This window comes from Eretmochelys imbricata, chromosome 7 (genome assembly GCF_965152235.1).
Source record: "Eretmochelys imbricata isolate rEreImb1 chromosome 7, rEreImb1.hap1, whole genome shotgun sequence".
Taxonomy (NCBI): Eukaryota; Metazoa; Chordata; order Testudines; family Cheloniidae; genus Eretmochelys; species Eretmochelys imbricata.
This window is the reverse complement of record NC_135578.1, coordinates 120,598,883-120,623,492: the sequence shown is the minus strand read 5'-3', so window position 1 is coordinate 120,623,492 and position 24,610 is coordinate 120,598,883. Positions and strand designations below refer to the sequence as shown.

The 24,610-nt window shown below is 45.3% G+C and overlaps 1 protein-coding gene across 1 annotated transcript in view; it reads left to right on the top strand.

The window, feature by feature from the left end:
• The window catches only part of NEURL1 (neuralized E3 ubiquitin protein ligase 1), a 274,358-nt gene that overhangs the window by 228,423 nt on the left and 21,325 nt on the right, over nucleotides 1-24,610 (top strand). The window contains exon 4 of the mRNA XM_077822690.1: nucleotides 21,224-21,904. Within this exon, the coding sequence (XP_077678816.1) occupies nucleotides 21,224-21,904 (681 nt within the window). The remainder of the gene's footprint in view (nucleotides 1-21,223; nucleotides 21,905-24,610) is intronic.

Here is a 24,610-nt window from a genome sequence, read left to right as displayed (position 1 = left end):
ACCTAAGGGACATCAAAGTGAGCACTTCATAACTGGCTAGTGGCTTTTCTGCCCATGTGCCCCTGACATCTATATGGATCTGCTTCTGGACAGCAGCAGCAGAAAGCGCGGGTAGGACAGGCATCTCTGGGATGGTGGAGCTTATTGTCAGAGACACTTCTGAGGGTTAGCTCATAAAAGGCTTAGTGCAGTTTGGGTCAGTTCTGTTTTTATCCAGCCCTGTTTGTCCTGTCTTCCCTTATGGGCATATTGTCAGGGGGTAGCTGAGCACTGCGGAGAAGCTTGTGTCTGTTACAGGAACATTTGCAGTTAGCCTCAGCTAACACACAGCGCCAAATTCTGCGCTTTTTGTCTCCATCCAAATCCATGGATAGGGCCCTACCAGATTCACAGCCATAAAAAAGAAAAGGAGTACTTGTGGCACCTTAGAGACTAACCAATTTATTTGAGCATGAGCTTTCGTGAGCTACAGCTCACTTCATCAGATGCATACCGTGGAAACTGCAGCAGACTTTATATATACACAGAGAATATGAAACAATACCTCCTCCCACCCCACTGTCCCGCTGGTAATAGCTTATCTAAAGTAATCTTCAGGTTAGGACAGTGGGGTGGGAGGAGGTATTGTTTCATATTCTCTGTGTATATATAAAGTCTGCTGCAGTTTCCACGGTATGCATCTGATGAAGTGAGCTGTAGCTCACGAAAGCTCATGCTCAAATAAATTGGTTAGTCTCTAAGGTGCCACAAGTCCTCCTTTTCTTTTTGCGAATACAGACTAACACGGCTGTTACTCTGAAACCAGCCATAAAAAACACATCCATAAAAAACTATCTGGTCTCCCCTTGTCAAACCTGGTCTTTTGTGTGCTTTTACTAGGGTTGTCAACCCTCCAGGATGGGCCTGGAGTCTCCTGGTGACTCTTGAAAGCAATCTGTGAGATTTTAACAGATATTGCTACCCTTACTTCTGCGCTGCCTTCAGAGCTGAGTGGCTGGATAGTGGCGGCAGCTGACTGAGGGCCCAGCTCTGCAGGCAGCAGCGCAGAAGTAAGGGTGACAATACCATACCAGGCCATCCTTACTTCTGCGCGGCTGCTGGCGGCAGCTCTGCCTTCAGAGCTGGGCTCCCGGCCAGCAGCTTCCGCTCTCCAGCTGCCCAGCTCTGGAGGCAGCACTGACAGCAGCATCAGCACAGAAGTAAGGGTAGCAGTACCGCAACCCCCTGCTACAATAATCTTGTGGACACGCCCCCAACTCCTTTTTGGGTCAGAACCCCTACAGTTACCACACTGTGAAATTTCAGATTTAAATAGCTGAAATCTTGAAAGTTATGATTTTAAAAATCCTATTACTGTGAACAGGGCCAGCTCCAGGCACCAGCTTTGCAAGCAGGTGCTTGGGGCGGCATTTAGAATGGGGCGGGAGTCCGTGTCCTGCGGTAGCAATTCGGCGGCGACTGCTTGGGGTGGCAAAATTGGTAGAGCCGCCCCGACTGTGAAATTGACCAAAATGGACCGTTAATTTGGTAGGACCCTACTCATGGACTTCAGCGAGGTTATACCAGAATAACTGAAAGCAGAATGTGACCTAGTGTCCTTCATAGGCCCCTACCTTATTTGTGTGTGTATATATATATACGGGGTGTGTGTGTGTGTGTGTGTGTATATATATATGGTATACAACTTTAGAAATGTCTGCCCTGCTGGTTTTCTGTCTTCATCTCTTTAGGCCAGCCAGCTCCTTTACTAGTGTATATCTGGAATAGCTCCATAGAAGTCAGTGGAATTACTCCAGGCTTACTCTGGTATAAGTGGGAGCAGAATTTGCCTGTTTGCTTCTTATGATATCAAGGCAATAAATCTTGCTGCTAGAGCTTATCTTAGTCTCCTTAGTTCAAAATATCATGGAGAAAAGAAGTTCTTAGCTAGACCCCATCAGAACGTCACAGACATTTATCACAGAATGTATAAGGAATTCATTGAATAGACAAATTTTTTATGACCAGGTATGTAATTGAAATGACCATAGCCTCCTCCTTTGGTTCCCTTCCAATTTCATCCAGGCATGACAGCTAAAATTACCAGTTTAGAGCTAGAAAGCCACGTCTCTCTCACCAACAGAAGTATATCCAATAAAAGATATTACCTCATCCACCTTGTCTCTCTAATCTCCTGGGACCAATATGGTTACGACTACACCACATACAATTTAGAGCTACTATTTTAGGAGATCTCCTTTGCAGCTGTTCACTGCACTGCGAAGATACGGAGGAGAGGACTGAAAAGCACATGTTGACATCAAACCTCCTTTTAGCTGTGGAATCCAGTTTTAGATCTTCACAACCGCCCGTTTTCCTTCCTCTTTGTGGCACTGATTCAGGCACACGTCCTGATTCAAGGCAGCATTTAAATCTATGCTTATGTCCCATTGACTTCAATGGGATTTAAGCACTTACACATACATTTAGGTGTGCTTCAGTGCTGTCCTGAATAGGAATAGACTGAAGCACATGGCCAGCTTCTTTCCTGAACTGGGACCTAAAGCCATACTTGTGCTATTTTAAAGCAAGCTATGAAGGGCCAGAAAAAGAGAACTAGATTTATTAGTAGGTTTATCACATCATTGTGTGAATGCTTCTTGCAGATTAAGGTTACTCCAGAGTATAAACCTACTGTATGTAATATGTAAAATAGATGAACCATTCTTTTAGATGAGTGCAAAACAAACTAGAAACTTTTGCAGACTGTAGATGTGTATTTTTCTCACATGTTAATGGGCCAAGGTAAAGACCTAAGGTTTACATTGACCTGCTAACTCGTGTTAATGCTATAACTGCTTTGTCTTCCCTAGGATCTTACCAGGTTTAATTAATATGAGGTAGGAACATACCTTTTTTCCTACTACAGACAAGACCTTACAGTGTAAGGTCATAAGGGCAGAATCTATGGGCCAGATCCTGATATCATTTACACCAGCGGTTCTCAACTGGGGTTCCAGCAGCTCGGAAACCTGGGAAGGTTTTGGAGGGCTGAAACCTCAAGCTCTCCCCGGACTAGTCTACATTAATTAACCCCCTCTTTGGGCTAGTTTACACTGGCAACGCTAATGCGGCAGAGCTGTAACGTGCCTTGTGTGGTCGCAGCGCAGCTCTAGAAAAACCTCAGCACTGGGGCACTGTCTACACTGGTGCTTTACAGCGCTGCAACTTGCTGCGCTCAGGGGTGTGTTTTTTCACACCCCCGAGCGAGAAAGTTGCAGTGCTGTAAATTGCCAGTGTAGACAAGCTCAGAGCTGCCCAGGCCCAGGCCTGGCTCCGGGGCTGTCAGAGCCCACGGGGAGCAGCCACTGGCGCAGGTGGGTGGCCTGCTGAGGTGTCACTCCCTCCCTGGACCCTGCTGTGCGGACCTGGCCTGAGCCCCACCGGCCCTTGCCCCCCCTTTCCCCCAAATAGAAGGCAAACTACGCCTATGCCCAAGGGTCCCACCCCTGGCCTGGAGCCCTGAGTCCCCCTCACCTCCCGCTGGGACCTGGAGTTTTTATAGCATGTTGAGGTTGCCTCAGAAGGAAAAAGGTTGAGAACTCCTGATTTACACCAGTGCAAATCCAGAGCGACTGTGTTAACTTCAATTGAGTCCCTCTGGATTTACATGGATGTAACAAACCAACATTTTGCCCCTTTTCTTTTTACTTGTCTGTAACGCACTGAGACATTTCTGGAATTATGTAAACAATATCAGAGGTGCTGACTTCCCCAGTTCCTGGGGGGTGCTCCACCCCTGCTCCGCCCCAGGCCCCGCCTCCAATCCACCCCTTCCCCCAAGCCCCCACCCCACCTCTTCCCGCCCCACCCTGTTCCACTCCCTCCCCGCCTCTTCCTGCCCCTCCTCCAAGTCTCCTGAATGCTGCTGAAGAGCAGATCGTGGCGGGCGGGAGGCACTGGGAGGGAGGGGGAGGAGTTGATCCGCAGGCTCCCACTATTTTTTTGCTGGGTGCGCCCCTCCAGCCCTGGAGCACCCATGGATTTGGCGCCTGTGAACAATATAGTGTCTTTCACGCAGAGATTTTAAAGCACTTGCTAAACGCCCCACACGCTCACCCATGAAGTGGGCATTATTATCCAGATGAGGAAAGTGAGACACACAGAAATTGAGTTGATCTCCTCAAGCAATCATTTCTAGACTCAGGAATAGGTCCCCAGTCATTTGTCCTCCACCTCTGAATATTAGGCATCAGGCCATATTCCCTCTGATCTGTGAGCATTTAGGAAGGGTCAAATGGGCTACTAATGGCCACAGTTCAGAAAAGCAGCTAAGAACATGCTAAAGTTCATCCTTGTTCAGGACTGTAGTTAAGCGTACGCTTAGCACATGTTTGAGTCCCATTGACTTCAGTGGGACTGAAGTAGATGCTGAAGGACCTTTTTAAAATGGGAATGCCTTCCTGCCTGGGGGCCAAAGTGTGTTTGTGCTACCGAGAAAGCATGAACACTCATGTGTTACTCTGAGCATTGGCTTTGGTTGCAAAATAAACCAATTCCAAATTAGAAAATTAGCATGGAAGCTTTGAGTGTCTTGTTCAAAACTTACTGGCATGCTCCCTCAAAATATTCCTGTTTACTAAGGGAAACACTGACTGCTTTTAACACCACACGGCTATTCATAGTCTTTGTGCCATTTTGTACTTGCAGATCAATTTGAAATGCTTACAGATGATGTACAGAATGCTTTGTTTCAGAGCAGCAGCCGTGTTAATCTGTATCCGCAAAAAGAAAAGGAGTACTTGTGGCACCTTAGAGACTAACAAATTTATTTGAGCATAAGCTTTCGTGAGCTATAGCTCACTTCATCAGATGCAACTGTAGCTCACGAAAGCTCATGCTCAAATAAATTTGTTAGTCTCTATGGTGCCACAAATCCTCCTTTTCTTTTTGCAGAATGCTTTGTGTGTGTGTGTGTGTGTGTGTGTTATGAATAAGATGGGTTTCAGAGTAACAGCCGTGTTAGTCTGTATTCGCAAAAAGAAAAGGAGTACTTGTGGCACCTTAGAGACTAACCAATTTATTTGAGCATGAGCTTTCGTGAGCTACAGCTCACTTCATCAGATGCATACCGTGGAAACTGCAGCAGACTTTATATATACACAGAGAATATGAAACAATACCTCCTCCCACCCCACTGTCCTGCTGGTAATAGCTTATCTAAGATAATAAGGTAATAGCTTATCTTAGATAAGCTATTACCAGCAGGACAGTGGGGTGGGAGGAGGTATTGTTTCATATTCTCTGTGTATATATAAAGTCTGCTGCAGTTTCCACGGTATACATCTGATGAAGTGAGCTGTAGCTCACGAAAGCTCATGCTCAAATAAATTGGTTAGTCTCTAAGGTGCCACAAGTACTCCTTTTCTTTTAGCTTATCTAAAGTAATCATCAGGTTAGGCCATTTCCAGCACAAATCCAGGTTTTCTCACCCTCCACCCCCCCACACAAATTCACTCTCCTGCTGGTGATGGCCCATCCAAAGTGACAACTCTTTACACAATGTGCATGATAATCAAGTTGGGCCATTTCCTGCACAAATCCAGGTTCTCTCACTCCCTCACCCCCCTCCAAAAACCCACCCCCATACACACACAAACTCACTCTCCTGCTGGTAATAGCTCATCCAAACTGATCACTCTCCAAGTTTAAATCCAAGTTAAACCAGAACATCTGGGGGGGGGTAGGAAAAAACAAGAGGAAATAGGCTACCTTGCATAATGACTTAGCCACTCCCAGTCTCTATTTAAGCCTAAATTAATAGTATCCAATTTGCAAATGAATTCCAATTCAGCAGTTTCTCGCTGGAGTCTGGATTTGAAGTTTTTTTGTTTTAAGATAGCGACCTTCATGTCTGTGATTGCGTGACTAGAGAGATTGAAGTGTTCTCCGACTGGTTTATGAATGTTATAATTCTTGACATCTGATTTGTGTCCATTTATTCTTTTATGTAGAGACTGTCCAGTTTGACCAATGTACATGGCAGAGGGGCATTGCTGGCACATGATGGCATAAATCACATTGGTGGATGTGCAGGTGAACGAGCCTCTGATACTGTGGCTGATGTTATTAGGCCCTGTGATGGTGTCCCCTGAATAGATATGTGGGCACAATTGGCAACGGGCTTTGTTGCAAGGATAAGTTCCTGGGTTAGTGGTTCTGTTGTGTGGTATGTGGTTGTTGGTGAGTATTTGCTTCAGGTTGCGGGGCTGTCTGTAGGCAAGGACTGGCCTGTCTCCCAAGATTTGTGAGAGTGTTGGGTCATCCTTTAGGATAGGTTGTAGATCCTTAATAATGCGTTGGAGGGGTTTTAGTTGGGGGCTGAAGGTGACGGCTAGTGGCGTTCTGTTATTTTCTTTGTTTGGCCTGTCCTGTAGTAGGTAACTTCTGGGAACTCTTCTGGCTCTATCAATCTGTTTCTTTACTTCCGCAGGTGGGTATTGTAGTTGTAAGAAAGCTTGACAGAGATCTTGTAGGTGTTTGTCTCTGTCTGAGGGGTTGGAGCAAATGCGGTTGTATCGCAGAGCTTGGCTGTAGACGATGGATCGTGTGGTGTGGTCAGGGTGAAAGCTGGAGGCATGCAGGTAGGAATAGCGGTCAGTAGGTTTCCGGTATAGGGTGGTGTTTATGTGACCATTGTTTATTAGCACTGTAGTGTCCAGGAAGTGGATCTCTTGTGTGGACTGGACCAGGCTGAGGTTGGTGGTGGGATGGAAATTGTTGAAATCATGGTGGAATTCCTCAAGGGCTTCTTTTCCATGGGTCCAGATGATGAAGATGTCATCAATATAGCGCAAGTAGAGTAGGGGCTTTAGGGGACGAGAGCTGAGGAAGCGTTGTTCTAAATCAGCCATAAAAATGTTGGCATACTGTGGGGCCATGCGGGTACCCATAGCAGTGCCGCTGATCTGAAGGTATACATTGTCCCCAAATGTGAAATAGTTATGGGTAAGGACAAAGTCACAAAGTTCAGCCACCAGGTTAGCCGTGACATTATCGGGGATAGTGTTCCTGACGGCCTGTAGTCCATCTTTGTGTGGAATGTTGGTGTAGAGGGCTTCTACATCCATAGTGGCCACTGACCGCTATTCTTACCTGCATGCCTCCAGCTTTCACCCTGACCACACCACACGATCCATCGTCTACAGCCAAGCTCTGCGATACAACCGCATTTGCTCCAACCCCTCAGACAGAGACAAACACCTACAAGATCTCTGTCAAGCTTTCTTACAACTACAATACCCACCTGCGGAAGTAAAGAAACAGATTGATAGAGCCAGAAGAGTTCCCAGAAGTTACCTACTACAGGACAGGCCAAACAAAGAAAATAACAGAACGCCACTAGCCGTCACCTTCAGCCCCCAACTAAAACCCCTCCAACGCATTATTAAGGATCTACAACCTATCCTAAAGGATGACCCAACACTCTCACAAATCTTGGGAGACAGGCCAGTCCTTGCCTACAGACAGCCCCGCAACCTGAAGCAAATACTCACCAACAACCACATACCACACAACAGAACCACTAACCCAGGAACTTATCCTTGTAACAAAGCCCGTTGCCAATTGTGCCCACATATCTATTCAGGGGACACCATCACAGGGCCTAATAACATCAGCCACACTATCAGAGGCTCGTTCACCTGCACATCCACCAATGTGATTTATGCCATCATGTGCCAGCAATGCCCCTCTGCCATGTACATTGGTCAAACTGGACAGTCTCTACGTAAAAGAATAAATGGACACAAATCAGATGTCAAGAATTATAACATTCATAAACCAGTCGGAGAACACTTCAATCTCTCTGGTCACGCAATCACAGACATGAAGGTCGCTATCTTAAAACAAAAAAACTTCAAATCCAGACTCCAGCGAGAAACTGCTGAATTGGAATTCATTTGCAAATTGGATACTATTAATTTAGGCTTAAATAGAGACTGGGAGTGGCTAAGTCATTATGCAAGGTAGCCTATTTCCTCTTGTTTTTTCCTACCCCCCCCCCCCCCAGATGTTCTGGTTTAACTTGGATTTAAACTTGGAGAGTGATCAGTTTGGATGAGCTATTACCAGCAGGAGAGTGAGTTTGTGTGTGTATGGGGGTGGGTTTTTGGAGGGGGGTGAGGGAGTGAGAGAACCTGGATTTGTGCAGGAAATGGCCCAACTTGATTATCATGCACATTGTGTAAAGAGTTGTCACTTTGGATGGGCTATCACCAGCAGGAGAGTGAATTTGTGTGGGGGGGTGGAGGGTGAGAAAACCTGGATTTGTGCTGGAAATGGCCTAACCTGATGATTACTTTAGATAAGCTATTACCAGCAGGACAGTGGGGTGGGAGGAGGTATTGTTTCATATTCTCTGTGTATATATAAAGTCTGCTGCAGTTTCCACGGTATGCATCTGATGAAGTGAGCTGTAGCTCACGAAAGCTCATGCTCAAATAAATTGGTTAAATAAATCTCTAAGGTGCCACAAGTACTCCTTTTCTTTTTATGAATAAGATGGTGCAGGACACTTCATTACACAATATTTGTCCCAGAAACTACTATTAATCAGGAAACACGCACCCTCTGTACTTTGGATTCCTTTCTTGTTTAAGCATGAATGTATTTCCTTTCACTATTTAGACTCTGTTGGGGAAAAAAATGCAGCTGATCAATCCAATTACCAAACTAGATAGGAATTTCTAATTGTGCTGAGTCTGGCTAACAATGTCTATAATTCTATTATCTTCAGTGTTCTGCATTCCTTCTTTCTGGATGTTTCATGTTAGATTCTGGCAGTACATGAGTCTGGTTTCTGTCCCCTCTTTTAGGATCCGGTTCCTGTTTTCTGATTTTTCTCCTTTGCTGTAGCATTTTTATCAGTAGTATGCATGGAGCATTCACAACCCCCTGGTGGGAAATCTGCATTCTGCATAGCATTCTCATTAAGCAAAGGAAGTGAGGCATATTAATATGCATAGAAGTGTGTGTGTGTGTGTGTGTGTGTGTGTGTTCTGAATAAAACCCAAAGGAGTGCCTATTCACACTCACCTGGCAGGAAAACAAACATTTTGTGTTTTAAGCAAAATTGTGTATGGAGAAGTCTGCAGCTCCTGTGGAAGAAGGCAAAATTTGGTGCTAGAGTGGCAGATTGAACGATAAATTAAACACAATGCTTTCTGAACAGGTAACTGCTGAGAATAGCTAATAGCTGGCTCCCCCTTCTTTCCCTTTTCCACCATCTGTTCAAACTGGAACATGCCAGCCCAATAATTTTTGAGTTTGAATCTAACTTTCAATCCTATGCTGTGTTGGGTGGGTTTGAAATTAGACCAAATAAATTAATTTTATCCAAACAAATTTACACATACCTAGTTTAAATGTAAAACAGACAGACCCCAATCCCTCACAGTGCTGAGCACTGTTCACTCTGACTTGGGAGTGGTGGAAGCTCCCTAAAAGTGTGAGTGTGGGGCCACCAGTCACCCAACCGTGGGCCCGCCCCTCACACTGCCCCTTCTCCCCAAGGCCCCACCTTGTGTCGCCCCTTTCCCTGAAGCCTCTCCCCCATGCCACTCATTCCCCCTGAGGCCCCGCTCCTGCGCTGCCTCTTCCCTCCAAGATCATGCCCCCAACTTGCTTCTCTGCCCCCTTCTCTCCTCAGCTCACCCTTACAGCTGGTAAAAAGTGGGAGGGCATAACCCTCCCAATTTTAAAAGTGATGGGGCCAGGGCCCCCTGGTCTCCCCCTGTTCCGGCACCCCTGCTCTGACTGACTTCAGTGGGAGCCGGGGATGCTCAAGCCCTCACAGAATTGTGCCCCTGAATATGTTGGCATTAGTTCTTTTGCAACCTAGTTTTAATATCTTGTGTGGATTTGTCACAATATAAATGATTCTTTCTGACAGTCCAGACATATCACCTGCAGTGAAACTGCTTCTCCTCTAACTTTGTGCTCTTTCTCCAACCCTTGGCTTGAACTTTCACTTCTGACTGCTCAATCACAGGAGAAGTTCTCTTTGATACTTGAGACAGTATTGGAGAGACACAGTGAGTCTCTCTAAAATGCTAATTTGGACCTTGTTGGTCAGAAGGGGAACTAATTCAGTCATTCGATTCACGCATCTGTTGTTTGCTTGACGAATACGACGCTCTGTCATGAAATACGTGTAATTGGCGACAGAGCGGACATCTTACAGAACTCCCAGCCTTCTTTGAACTACTGTAGAACCTCAGAGTTACGAATACCAGAGTTACAAACTGACCGGTCAGCCACAGACAGAGGTGAAAGTGAGTCGGTACGGCGTACCGGTAAGAAGTGGCTGATGGTACCGGCCCGTACGCAGCCGATGTTAAAGCGCTGCCCTCACTGCCCCTTTTGCCGCCGTGCCCCCCCTTCCCTTCAGGGCTGCCGACGGGGGGCGGGGGCTGCAAAAGGGGCAGCTGCCCTCGGGCCCGGTGATTTAAAAGGGCCTGGGGCTCCCTGCTGCTGCTACCGTGAAGCCCCAGGCCCTTTAAATCACCACCGGAGCCCCAGGCGGCGTGGGCCAGGCAGCGTGGAAGGGCTGGCTGGGGGAGGCTGACCTGAAGCATGCCCCTTCTGGGGGCTCCCGTACCGGTAAGTAATCTATCTTACTTTCACCCCTGACCACAGGCCTCATCTGGAACCGGAAGTACGCAATCAGGCAGCAGCAGAGACCAAAAAAAAAAAAAAAAAAAGAGGCAAATACAGTACAGTACTGCGTTAAACATAAACTACTAAAGAAATAAAGGGAAAGTTTAATAAAAGAAAAAAAGATGTGCTATGGTAAGGAAACTGCTTCTGTGCTTGTTTCATTTAAATTAAGGTGGTTAAAAACGGCATTTTTCTTCTGCATAGTAAAGTTTCAAAGCTGTATAAAGTCAGTGTTCAGTTGTAAACTTTTGAAAGAACAACCATAGCGTTTCCGAGGTGTTTGTAACTCTGAGGTTCTACTGTATGTTTGAAGCTTCCAGATCCTATGTCTTGTCTGCTAATTCAGGGCCAGCCAATGGTGTGTCTGTAACAGCTCCTCATAGCATGAAACAGCCTCCCGTGAGTTACTTTGGCTTCCAGATTGAATGAATAGGATATAAAATCCAAATGTAACTAGTAACTTGTGCATGAACCCCATAAAAGCACTTTGCAAATGTGTTTACCCTCCACTAAGTACATGTACCTTTAGTGTCCTCGTGGCCAAGATGGAGTCTGCTCTGCAGGCAGCTCTAGCCAAGAGAAGGCGCGCGCAGGAATGCAGCAGGAAAAATTCCTTCCACCCCAGGGGCACCCGTTCCAAACCCCCCACAGAAAAAGTGGATGGATATAACAAAGGGAGATATTTATTTACAGAGGGATGAGAGGAGAAAACAACAAGGGGAAATGTTGGGGGAGCAGTAGAACAGGGTTGCATCCAAACCAAGGCCCCACAGGCCCAGTGGTAGAACAGTCTGAAAGAGCAGAGACTGAGCAATGTGTCTGCACACAGAGTTCACGAGTCCTGAGCAAAGTTCCAGTCCAGTGCTGAGTCTTGGGTGCTCCTGGTTGTCTTCGGCGCCAGTGAACTTTCCCCAACAAACCCTATTCTGCCGCTCTCTGCAAAGCCAGAGAGAGACCACCTCCCCACTTAACTAGCTACAGCCTCCCTCCTTATTCCCAATGCAGAGGCACAAGCCCCAGTACTGACAGCCCTATGCAGCTCTGGGCAGCAGTGATACTGGGTCCAGCTCCGGCCTGTCCTTCTTGGGTGATTCCCCCGAGGCACAGTGCTCCTGCTGCCTCCTGTCCTGGGGTTTCCCTGATCGGCCGCCCTGTCCTTCCCAGGCTTCACTCAGGTTCTCTCTCCTTCACTTTGTCCAGGGCCTCCCTGCTACAGCCCTTCTCTCCCCGGGCTCCAGAACCACACCCCCAAGTTTCCCTCCTTTCTCTCACTGCTCCCCCTCCCCACTAGGAAAAAGATTTAAAGGGGCCATGCTCTCTAAACCGCAAGGGGTTACATACACAATGATGTCAACTTGGTATCACCACGATTTACGAGTATGAAGTGCATGAATGAAGAATTGCTCAGGCTTTTGGCCTTTGGAGCCCCCTAAAGGGCAGAACATGACACACTGCAAGGTGACAATGGGTGCCCGGAAACCATATCTCTCCCAAAGATCAAATGCAAATCAGAACCCACAGAATATTCTGTTTGTGACAGTCTTAACCTGCTGTGTGACTCATCGGGCTGATGTCATCGTTAATTATTCCTGCGATTCATTTATATATCGCCACAAGTGTGCGAGCTGGCATGCAGATCAAAATGAGAAAGGGCTCCCACCTTGAAAAGCTTGCATTCTAAAGAGGCAACATGTAGACAGGGGTAGGGGAGTGGTGCTGATTGGTGACGTCAGGCATGTGCTGTGTTAGTGATGTTAGTTTGCAGTATTTTTATTCTAAGCAACCATTGAAAAATATCAGTGGAGGCTTAGCACCTCCAGCGGCCAGCTCCCCCCTCACCCCCAGCGTCTCCCATCCGCTGGCAGCCCCACCGATCAGCTCCTTCCCCTCCCTTCCTGTGCCTCCTGCCCACCGTGATCAGCTGTTCCGCGTGTGCAGAAGGCACGGGGAGGAGGGGGGAGGGGGCGGAACTGGGCAGGAAGAGGCGGGGCAGGAGTGGGGGTTTGGGGAAAAGGGTCAGGTGGGGCAGGGCCTGGGGCAGAACGGGGGGTTGAGCACCCCTGGGGCCTGGAGGAAGCCGGTGTCTGTGCCCCCTTCAGTTCAAGCCCCACCCAAACCCCCTCAATTCAGCCCCCTCCATTCAGTCCCCCAGCCCCGATCATCACCACCCTATCAGTTCATTGCCCACCCCGTCGACCCCCACCGCCCTCTGTTCACCCTCTCAGTGCTTATCCCATCTGCTTAGAACTCACCATCAGTACAGCCTCCCACTCCATCAGCCCCCATCCCCCTCACTTCAACCCCGCTACGCCCCCCAGCCTCACCTCTGCTCCTTAGGGTTCTTTATCCTTCCCAGGCCTGGGTGGGGCTGCAGGGGGTCCCCTCTCCCACTTCCCAGGCTGACAGTGAGAGCCCGGCCAGCGCCTGGTGCTGACTGTGGGAGCCCAGCCCGCTGTCTGTCCTCAGGTGGAACATGGCCCTGCCACCCCAGGGTTGCTGACAGCGGGAGCCCCGGCTGCGCCCAGGGTGGCTGACACGATTTCTGAGTGAGGCTTAGAAATTGCGACTCTCGCGATCAGTTCATGAGAGTTGGCATGTCCGAGTCCATAATGGTCATGCTTCCTTTCTTCCAGCTCTATCAGTCCTTTCTATTTAGGTGGTAGGCTCTTTGGGGCAGGGATTGTATTTTACGATGTGAGTGGGCTCCCAAGCTCTGATACTATTTAGGCAGGAGCTAAATTGTATCTGCTCTTGAAGACAAGGAAAATGATCTTACATTTAAAGCTGATGGAGCTACATCGGGAAGGAATTTCTCCACTGACTGTAATATGTTGTGTATTCCTGTAGGGAAGATAGAAAGGGCATGCTTTATTTAAAATGGCATATTAAGACTTTATTTTAAAAGTCATAAACAATATGACAATAACTAGATCTTTATTTAACTAAAGACTTTGGGTTTCTTGTCTCTTTTGTGTGGTGCAGTAGGAAGGGATGGTGGGTCAGAAATTAGTCAGATAGTTTGACTTTTCGGCCTGTTCTTAGGGGGAAATGTATTGAGATGAGTTGAGTTTCTCTGTGTATGGCAGAGAAAGTTTTAAGTATGAGTCATTCCTGTGTGGGATTTTATCCAATTGCCTCCCACATCTACAATAAGGCTCCCAAAGTGGCTTCTTTGTATGAACTGAGAAGATGCATTCCGGCGCCTGAGTGTTTATGAGAAGTAAACACAGTGGAGTGCCCCCAGGTCTTATAACTTCAAGATTTAAAGGTAACAGAAAAAATAAAACAAAACTAGGCAAAGTGTCACAGTCTGATCATGTACATTCTGTGACTCTAGGTTTCCACAGGGTCATGGTGATAGCGCAGAAAGGCAGTTGTCTGCTCCTCAGACCTCACATGGAGAATACAAGTTTTCTGACAGCAAATAAGTTTATTTTTTTAGAAAATGTGTCTATTTGGTACATTGCCAAAAAGTAAAAGCACTCCTACCATTCTTTATGAGATTGACTTTGTCTCTTAACTACTACAAGCAATGTCTCTGTCTCCCCTTCCTTTCATTTCTCTTTTGTTTGCCTCTTGAATTTTCTACTTTGGTTTATTTTCAATAAGGATGAGTTTGTTTTTCCATTTTCTTGGCTTTCCCAAGTTCTAAGAAACATATCACAAAACTAGAGATGGGCCTGAACCAAATGTCCTATAACTCTGGGAAAATCTGAACCTAGATCCTGACTTTGGGGATACAATGGGCAAATGAAAAAAACAGAAAAATTTTTCTTTCGGGTCAAACAAAAACATTTATTTTTTTGAAGGTATTTACCTTTAAAAACAAAGTAAAATTCAAAACAAAAATAATTGAAAATAAAATCAAAACACTTCATTTAGAAAACATTAAAAGGAAAATTTTTTATTTTATTTTATTTTATTTTTTTAGCTGAAACAATTTGACAAATTGAACACGAATCTGCAAAATGTTTTGGTCAACCCAAATATGCATCTTTTGACAAAATAAAAATTTCATCTGAAAAATTTTACTGAGCTCTAGATATAATGAATTTGCATATATACAGCATCTTCCATCCTCAGTCCCCTCAAAGTACTTTACAAAGTGAATTCTATACTGTGCACAGCAATCATTCCACCTGCCACTGAAATGCAGCCACTGCTGGGCTGAAAAGGGGAAACTGTCTAATACTGTGCACTGCACAACTAATTTAGGACGGGAAGCGAAGAATACCACTGAACAACTGCAAGGAGAGTTTGGCAAAGGCAGAGGTATGAGTTGGGATTTTTAGTGAGAAAGCTGGGCTTACCATCCTACTCTTATGTGGGATGTTGGATCTTGATTGACTGCAAGTGCCCTGTTACACAGTTTTACTTCTCATCCAAAAGATGGGTTGCTTTTTGCCAGATCACTTCAGCTCATCTCTAACGGCCATGTTGCTTTACAGCCTCATCTGCTTTATATTTCAGACACTTCCCCTAAATTTTCAAAGCAGTGCCAAACGGCCTCTTAGCCGCACAACTCCTGTTAAAGACCTTGGAGGAGGGAGTGACCCATCATAAGTGTTGGAATCATGCCCATCTTCCCGGAGGGCTTCTCCCTGAGAGTTTCAGAAGGAGCCCTGGTCCGTTTTCTTGACTGAGAGTGGAGTCCCCACATAATGGCACAAGTAGAATGGTAAAACCCCGTTTGTGGAGGCTGATTTTGAAAGGGCCTATGACATTTCAGTCAATAGACGTTAGACTTAGGACCTGCAATTCTCGTTGACATCAGTGAGCAATTTGGGGGTGCTGCAGTTCTCAGGGTTTTAGTTGCAAAAACTCCACAAGGAGATATAACGTTCAGTGAAAATATTAGTAAGACAAAATTATCAAATGAACACGGGGGAGAGGGGAGGAAGAGGAGAAGAAATGGAGTTGGTGGAAGGAGGGAAAGCAGAAAGAATGAAGAGAAATGCTAGAGGGAATTTTTGACACCCCCCTCTCCCCTTTTTACTTCTGTTTCCTTCAGTGGATTACACTGATTCAAGTGAGTTCAGAGCTGATCCCTTTTACTTAATTAACAGAAAAAGATGAGTCGTGTCCAGATACAATTACATTTCTCCTTGTTCCCTTGCAATCTCTACACTCCTGTTTCCTATTAAGCAGTTTCATTTTATGATGCAATGTATTCTTCTATCAGAGGCCATGCATGAGTCTGATTCCCAATGTCTTAGAGACCCTTTTTTTCCAGTCCTAATACTTGAATTTCCTTTGTTCGTATTAGACCCTCTTTAGATCATTCTTGCAGTATATACACATCATGTAATATACATTGGCAGGTCATTTACTGGGATCATGTATTATTTCTAGCACCATATGTGTGCACAGTGCTTTGCAGACAAGACAGAAGGAGAAAGTCCCTGTGCCCAAAAGCTTGCAGGTGAAGCACTTGATGCTGTGAGTTGTGGGTTGGATCCTGGGTGCTGCAGGAAGTCAGTGGGAGTTGCAGGTGCCCCTCACCTTGGAGGATCAAGCTCTTTGGTAGGCAATAGACAAAGTATCAACAATGGGGAGGGTGAATGGATATAACAAAGTCACTATGTTATAAATGCTGACAGTAATATGTGCCTTTTGGGTCTTGTAGCTGTAGGGTTATTAGTGCTGTAGATCATAATTCTCTCCATGGTTGTATGTGCACGCATCTGTATATGCATATACAGGAGGTGTCCTTAAGAAGTCAACATTTGCCAGCAGTCAGCATGCAGAGGTAGCTGAGGTACCATCCCTTTGAAGAGGGGTGTTTGGTGGTAGATGAAGGGATGAGTAGTGGTGAAAGGCTGGCTCAAAGAAGAGCAATCTTAGGGGGGACTTGATGGAGGAGTGTCATGGGGGGTCTTGTTTGATCAGGGAGCCTCTTTCAGGTCGCAGCAGACAGCATGAAAAAATGAATAGCTGGCAGAGCACGGAGGAGGAGGAGGAGGAGGTGCAGACAGAAAGCAAAGCAGAGATGTAGGCGGTGCAGAGCCTGGAATGAGGATTCTGATAACCCCTCCACTTCCCCCAGCCAACTCCTTGGTTTGAAGCTTTATTAAATTAAGCTAGGGGCTACCCAGAACCCTGGGGATTTTTCTTCCAAACCATCTGAACTGGAAGCAGGAATCCTTTGAAGCCCACTGCCTAGGGAGGGTATGACATGCTAAATAGTTGGTGTTTTGTGTGAGGCTGTAGTCTCTGAAACCCCTAAAGGGGAAAAACTTGCAGCAGAGAAGTGAAAGCAATCTAAAAACTTCTTCTCGCCCATATCCCCCGCTCCCTTATCAGTCAGATAATTTACCCTTATTCTCTAGAAAAGAGAAAAAGGGATTTGTATGGCCCAGAAATTTAAAAAACAACCATACCTAGAGTGCCCCAGATTCTCTCCCACAAAAAAAAAGTGCATAGTGGAAAATCCTTTCCATGTAGAACACTGTGGTCACTTCCTACTATATCACTGTTGTTGCTATCTGTTAGATGCATAACTGAGAAATCACTTGTCTCCATAATCATAATTCAGTGTAGGGGGTCAAACCCTGAATTCCTTGCTCATTTTGTCACCTCAATCCTTGCTCAGGCAAAACTTCCAGTGACATCAATAACATGGTAAAACCCAAGGATTCCTAAATAATGTTGCACAGTTGGCTAAACTCTTTGGGATCCCTTGGGAATCTGAAGAAGTGGGTTCTTTACCCATGAAAGCTTATGCCCAAATAACTCTGTTGGTCTTTAAGGTGCCACTGGACTCCTCATTGTTTTTGTGGATACAGACTAACATGGCTAGCCCTCTGATATTTGGGGTGAGAGTAAGACATGGTCAGAAATGAGAAATTTCATGCTGATTGGGGCAATATACTGAGGTGAAAACTAGCAGTGTCCCTACCTCACATTCCAGAATTTCACTGTGTGGACTAATTGTGCAATTTTATTCTCACACACACACACTACACGTGCATAGACACACACACAATACATTTGAAACTAATAAACAGTCTGTCTTAAATGTTCTTAACATTCACGCTGGAGATTGGCTGTAGCAGAGAAACAAGGCTGGATCATGGACCAGTGTCTTATTAGCAGCTTGTTCTATACTGCCAAAGTGAGAAATAGAGCTGCACTGAAGCAAGAAAACAATGCCAGCGTGGGATTCTGCTGACGACTGACCACCCAATGTCCTCTCTTTTGTTTGAGATTTCACCATAATGACCAGATGGAATTATTTGTTCATAACTCCACATATTCTTCATAAGCGGTGTTCCGTGCTTCATGTCAATACACTACTTACATTCATGCAGGATGAATCTCAATATTTTAATTTCCTTATAATGGGATTTTAGAATTCAGCTGCATCATTTTCGATTTATCAAAAATCAGATCAGTAGGATCAGGCTGGCAACCCTAAAAGAGCCACCCTTTTAGATGTTCACAAATCCCTTTTATGCATTAATAATACTTTGCTCTCCTATAAACCTTTTGTACAACTTTCATGAATTAAGCCTCACAAGCCACCCTGTGGGGTTGAGAAATGTTATTGCCATTGTATGGATGGGCCATATTATATGGGGAAACCGAGCCACTGCGAGGTTGAATTGCTTGTCCAAAACCAAGTTAAGTTAGTAACAGTTCAGAATAGAATGTAGGTCTGCTCGCTTTGTCCAGTATCTCAGCCACAAAACAGTCTTTTTCCCTAAACCTCCATTCAGTTTTTTTGTCCAGCAGCTGAAGGGAAATGTGAAGCATCCTTGTGGAAAATAAGCTTTTTGAAACCTTGACTGCAAGCTACCCACACATGACAGTTGTCAGCTAGGCTGCCCATGTGTGGTTAAGGGGAATGAAATTTAAAGGACCTTCTGTTTCTGTGCACAAAGGTCTCTACCAGTTCACCTACACAGAAGAATCTGCGTCAGCTGCCAGTATTCATTTTTTCTTCCTTTGTGGGTTTCCAGCCTGGAAGAGGGACAGAAGTCTGATTCTATCCAGCAGGGGCAGTGATGACATAAACACTAGCCAATATAATAGAAAGCATTAGTGCAATTGCGATCTAAATTATCCAGGGTAACACCAGTTCCTGTTCTGCTCCTTTTTCTGCATTAACTGCTAGGGCTCAGAGTTGTTCCTAAGACGAGGAGAATCAATCACGTGATACAAACAGTCTGTTTTTAATTTTGAATATTCCAACATTCTCTGGAAATAGCAGATTATTTAAAGAGGAGACTAGAGCAATTCAGCTTAAGCAAACCAAAGAGGTTACACTGCACCCCAGCGACCTGTGGAGGTGATCTTGTCAGATCTCCCAAAATAAGCGGGGTTGAAATGGTATAAGAGACCACTAGTGAGAACCCCTTTGTTGCAAGATGTGCTCTCAGTGATTCAATAGAGATGGCATTTCTCCTTGGTGAGTCAGTACTGAACCAGTATTCTGGAGAGGTGCTAGGGAGTGCCATCCTAATAGGGGTGCCGTCTTCCAGAGGACTCAAGGCTCTGACCATGTGCTGTTGTAAAATAAATAATCTGAGGGAGAAGTTTAGCAAACAGAGTCAATCTGTGGAACTCTTTGCCAGAGGATGTTGTGAAGGCCAAGACTATAACAGGGTTCAAAAAAGAACTAGATAAATTCATGGAGGATAGGTCCATCAATGGCTATTAGCCACGATGGGCAGGGATGGTGCCCCTAGCCTCTGTTTGCCAGAAGCTGGGAATGGGTGACAGGATGGATCACTTGACGATTACCTTCTTCTGTTCATTCCATCTGGGGAACCTGGCACTGTCCACTGTCAGAAGACAGGATACTGGGCTAGATGGACCTTTGATCTGACCAATATGGCTATTCTTATGTTCTTAAGAGAGTTTTAGCTCTGAGATGCTGACTAATCAAATGTCTCCTAACTTACGTTCTTCCTCTGACTTCACCTAGTACCAGGTTTGCTTCTTGTCCTAAATTAGAATCTGGGGTTGTTACATTCTGCTTTGCAGTTGCTCTGTTTCATCCTTGCATGTCAATGCTGGGCTATTTTGGGGCCAAATCTTGAGGCCCTTGCTTGGGGACAGAAGCCAGGTGTGAGTGTGCAGCGTTGGAGGATGGGTACATGGAGTCTTTCTTTGACTCCCACCTGCTCCCCTGCACAGTGAGCCATTCCTGTTGGACTGAAGAGCACAGGCGCTATTCCAAGCTAATTCTGCTTGTGATGATAGCCTTCTCGAAGGGGTTGTGATGAGAGGGCCATGGCTATGCACGGGCAATAGAGGGGTTCATGCTGCACCCCTTCAAATGGTGGTGGAGCTGCTCCCTGTGTGTGCTCCTGCAGAGCCCATGGAGGAATTCTGGCTGAGTCAACAAAAAATCCTTCAGCGGCTTTTCTTGCTAAATGGAGTTTCCTGAGCCCACATAATTTGGACCTTGGCTTATAGCCGCAATCTGCTTTTCAGTCCCTACTCAGGCAAAGCTTCCACTGAAGTGGAGAAAGGTTCCTAGGTATGGCCCACAACTGGTATAATAAGGCCTCAGTCCTGCACAGATTTAGACACATGCTTAACTTTACACACACTGAATAGTTCCTGAAATCAAAGGAGTTACTCATAGTTCATAAAGTTAAGCATGGGTGGCAGGATCAGGGCTTAGGTTTGTAAACTATGTTGGTTCAACATTTTTCCTCCATTTTTGCTCTTTACCATTGACAGGTAGCAACATGGCTCAGATTGTACCAAACGGAAGTAATTTAGGTATTAAAACCAGCTGGTTACATTGTGTAGCAGAGGAACTAAATTGATGATCAGCTTTTGAAGCATCAAGTGAGATGTAACAGAAAGGATAATGTGTAATTATTTTTTCTCTGTTGCATTTGAATGCGTATGTGTCTTCTGTCTTTGTTATTTATCTGCCAGTTTGATTTTTAATTATTTGTTCTGGAGATAATGAGCGATTGTGCTGTATTTATAGAAAATTCCTGAGCTGTGATATTATCCGCTTCTGTGCTGTCTTTCTGCAAACACGGGTAGGCTGGCGATTAATTATCGCTAGAAATATTAATTAAATTTCAAGAGGTAACGAATAACAAATAGGACTGAAATTTACAAGACTAGCATTTTGATTTAAAATCCAAATATCTACTTAGTTACTCATTTCAAGGCCCTGGTGAGAGGTGACTATAGACATCGACAAGGCATAAAAGCTCAGAACCTTTATCGCTATCGATCAATAAATTCATGATGTATCTCTGCTTCCCCTCCCCAAGGAGTTCCTCTCGGTCAGGTTTTTCTATTGTTTGAGCCTGTCGGCATTGGGTTATGCCGTGATTATGGTGCCCGGTGCTAGGGGGAAAGCACAGAACTAGCATACACTTGCACAACTATTTTATCTTATGCTCTTCTGTTCTTTTTTTAATTTTTAAGGAAAATTTATTGAAGGCAGAAGCCCTCTACTTTTCAATCAAACCACCAGTGAGTCCTAAAATCCTGGATATTTTTATTATTTCTTGAGTGATCCTTCTCTCTCTCTCGTTTGGTTTCACAGACAGTGAAATTATTCCTCCCGACTGCCTGCGTCCGAGATCTTTCACTGCAATTCGCCGGCCCTCGCTGCGCAGGGAGACAGAGGATACCCGGCTCTCCGTGAGCCTCTGCGACCTCAACCTCCAGGAAGAGAACTTCCATGTGCTGGCCACCATGTGTCCCATCCCTCAGAACTCCCTCAATTCTCAGCATTCCCATCTCTTCCCATCCCAGCTCGAAAGTGACCTCCGCTTCCACCAGCTCAGGGGAGCCCATATCAAAATCCTGGATGACCAAACTGTGGCCCGGCTGGAACATGCCCGGGAAGAGAGGACTTTGGTTTTCACCAGCAGACCACTTAGAATCAATGAAACCATTTTTGTCAAAATTAACAAATCAAATGCCTCCCGTTCCGGCACATTGTCATACGGAGTGACCTCTTGTGACCCTAGCACTCTGAGGCCCAGTGACCTTCCTTATAACCCAGAATCACTGGTTGACAGGAAGGAATTCTGGGCAGTCTGTAGAATCTTGGTGCCCCTCCAGAGTGGAGACATCTTGGGGTTTATGGTGAATTCGGAAGGCGAACTGCATTTGAGCCATAATGGTACCAGCGCTGGCATGCAGGTCTGCGTGGACTGTTCCCAGCCCCTCTGGATGTTCTTTGGTTTACATGGAGCAGTTATGCAAATTCGAGTATTGGGTATGTTTGTCTATATTTTAAAATTTCACATGAAAAATATTGAGGAGGTCTGATTTGTGGGGAGGGGAATTGAATTAACATATTAGAAGGCAATCAGTTTACTTTAGGCCACATACACAAAAAGTATTACACCAACACCGCCCCCCCCTCCAAAAAAAAAACAAACAACCAAAGACCTCTGTAGTATTGTGAACCTACACCCAAGAATACTGAGTTAGAATACTGTACTTTGCATTTTTATAGCACCTTTCACATAAAGGTCTCCAAGCTCTTTGCAAATACAAACAAATTCATCCTCATAATCTCCTGGTGAAATAGGGAAGTGTAATCCTTTTGCATATAGAGAAAAGGGGGTGTCATGGTTTGCCCTAGCTCCTGCAGAAAATCTATGGCAGAGCCTCTTCCTATGCATTAACCACAAGACTAAACAGTCACCTGAGAAAGTCCTCCTGAATCCCTCGTGTTAGATTATGCAAAGAAGCCACAGTGAAATGTACTGTTTCATGCTCCCATCTGAGTGTAAGGCAGAAATCCAACAAACAATGAGATGTTTACGACCCATTCTGTTTTAATTAGGCAAGCGTAAGTGATGCAGGTAGGTAAATCTTTTAAAATAGATTATCTTTATCTCAACAGGTTTCAGAGTAGCAGCCGTGTTAGTCTGTATTCCCAAAAAGAAAAAGAGTACTTATGGCACCTTAGAGACTAACAAATTTATTTGAGCACAAGCTTTCGTGCATCCGATGAAGTGAGCTGCAGCTCACGGAAGCTTATGCTCAAATTAAATTCGTTAGTCTCTAAGGTGCCACAAGTCCTCCTTTTCTTTTTATCTCAACAGTGTCCCTTTAACTGGAATGTTTCTAGGTGGAAAGTGTAGAACAAACACTGAAGGAAATATTTTGAAAGCATGAAAATGGAAGTCTACATGCAAAAAATGCTTGTGCGCTCACCTTTGCTTGTACACACTTACATTTGTGTGTGCAGGTATCTGCTGTGTGCCGGCACAAGCGCTGTTGCTTGTGCAAGCTGCCTTCTTTATCTTAGCCTTGAAACTGGACCAAGTCCTGGTCCTGCTGATGGCAGTGTCAAAACTTGCAGTGAGGTCTGTGCGAGCAAGATCTGGCCCTCAGAGAGCAGTTTCTTTTTAGTTTATATCCAATATGTAAATAACAAGGGGGTCATTTGCTAACAGTACATGCAAGATATTTCGTTGGGGCTAATCTGCAATGAAAACGTACATCAGCATAGCTACATCTCTCAGAGGGGTGAAAAATCCATACCCCCCCAAGAGACAGAGCTATGCCAGCCTAACCCCCTGGGCAGACAATGCTGTGTTGGCAGAATAATTCTACCACTTCTCAGGGAGGTGGATTAACCCCCCCCATCACTGTGGGGATTGTCTACGCTGAAGTGCAACAGTGTCACAGCTGCATCATTTAACGTGTAGAGATAACCTAGGAAAGCACTTGAGCCTCAGCCTTAGCTAAAGGGAGGCTGTCCTGTAGTGCTGGACCCGGACGTTAGAAGTTTCACCATATTAGGCAAAAACAATGGCAATACGCTGATAATTTATATACTCCGTAAAGGATTTACAAATAGGTGTTAATTAAAATCCTCTAATGATTGTCACTTTTGCTATGGAGGGAGAAGCAGCAGTTTAAGGCTGTGCAGGAACTTGGCTTTGAAAAGTCATTTGGCTGAATTTCTTCCAAATTTCTGGTACATGATGTCAACCAAAGAATTTTTCAAATCCCTGTTTGAAGCTGAATGGTTGAAAGATGCTGCTCCCTCTGTGCGCTACTTGCAGCCTGGGTAGCCTGGCTACTCGTTCACTACCATGGCTAGTTCATGATACTCCCCGCTCCAGCACGGAGCTGTGAAATGAGAAGACAGCCAACAGCCGATGTAGGTAGCTGCAGAGTCTACACGGACACTGCCTCGCGCGAACTACACCGACACAAGCCCTACACCTCTCGTGGAGGTGGAGTAATGTCATGTCGGTGTAGTGGGGGCACTTACATGGGAGGGAGCAAGGCTGTAGTGTGTACACTGACATAATTAGGTCGACGTAAACTGCCTTATGTCAACCTAACTCTGTAGCGTAGACCAAGCCTCAGAGACAGACAGCCCGACCGTCTCCTACTTCTTTTTACTGTCTGTGCTCTTCCACTCCACTTCCCAATGTCGTGTCAGCCCTCCTGCTCAGGTATGAATTTAGGAACCCTGGCAGACTGCAGACCTGCAATGTGCCTATAAGTCCCTATGGGAAGTTACATCTCTCTTCACTCTTCCAAGGTGCATTTTAAGGGAAAATATGATTATCATAATGCATGATAGGTTGGCTAGATACTGGTGATCTTGCAAGCTCATATCTACATCTCAAGTGAATCATGCATTTAGAATGTGCTCCTCGCTGTAGTATCTTAGTCCCAGTATAAGCATGACCGATTTCACAGTAAGAAAGCTAATCTTTCTGCAGTGCATTACTTCACTTTTAGGAACAGATTTTTTAAAAAAAGTTAGGCTTGCAATTAGATGCCTACTTTGGGCACACAATGACCGGACTGCACATGCAAATAGCTAATTAATGGGATTTGTCGGTGTAATTTAGATGATTTAGTTGGTGTTGGTCCTGCTGGGAGCAGGGGGTTGGACTAGATGACCTCCTGAGGTCTCTTCCAACCCTAAGATTCAATGATTCTATGA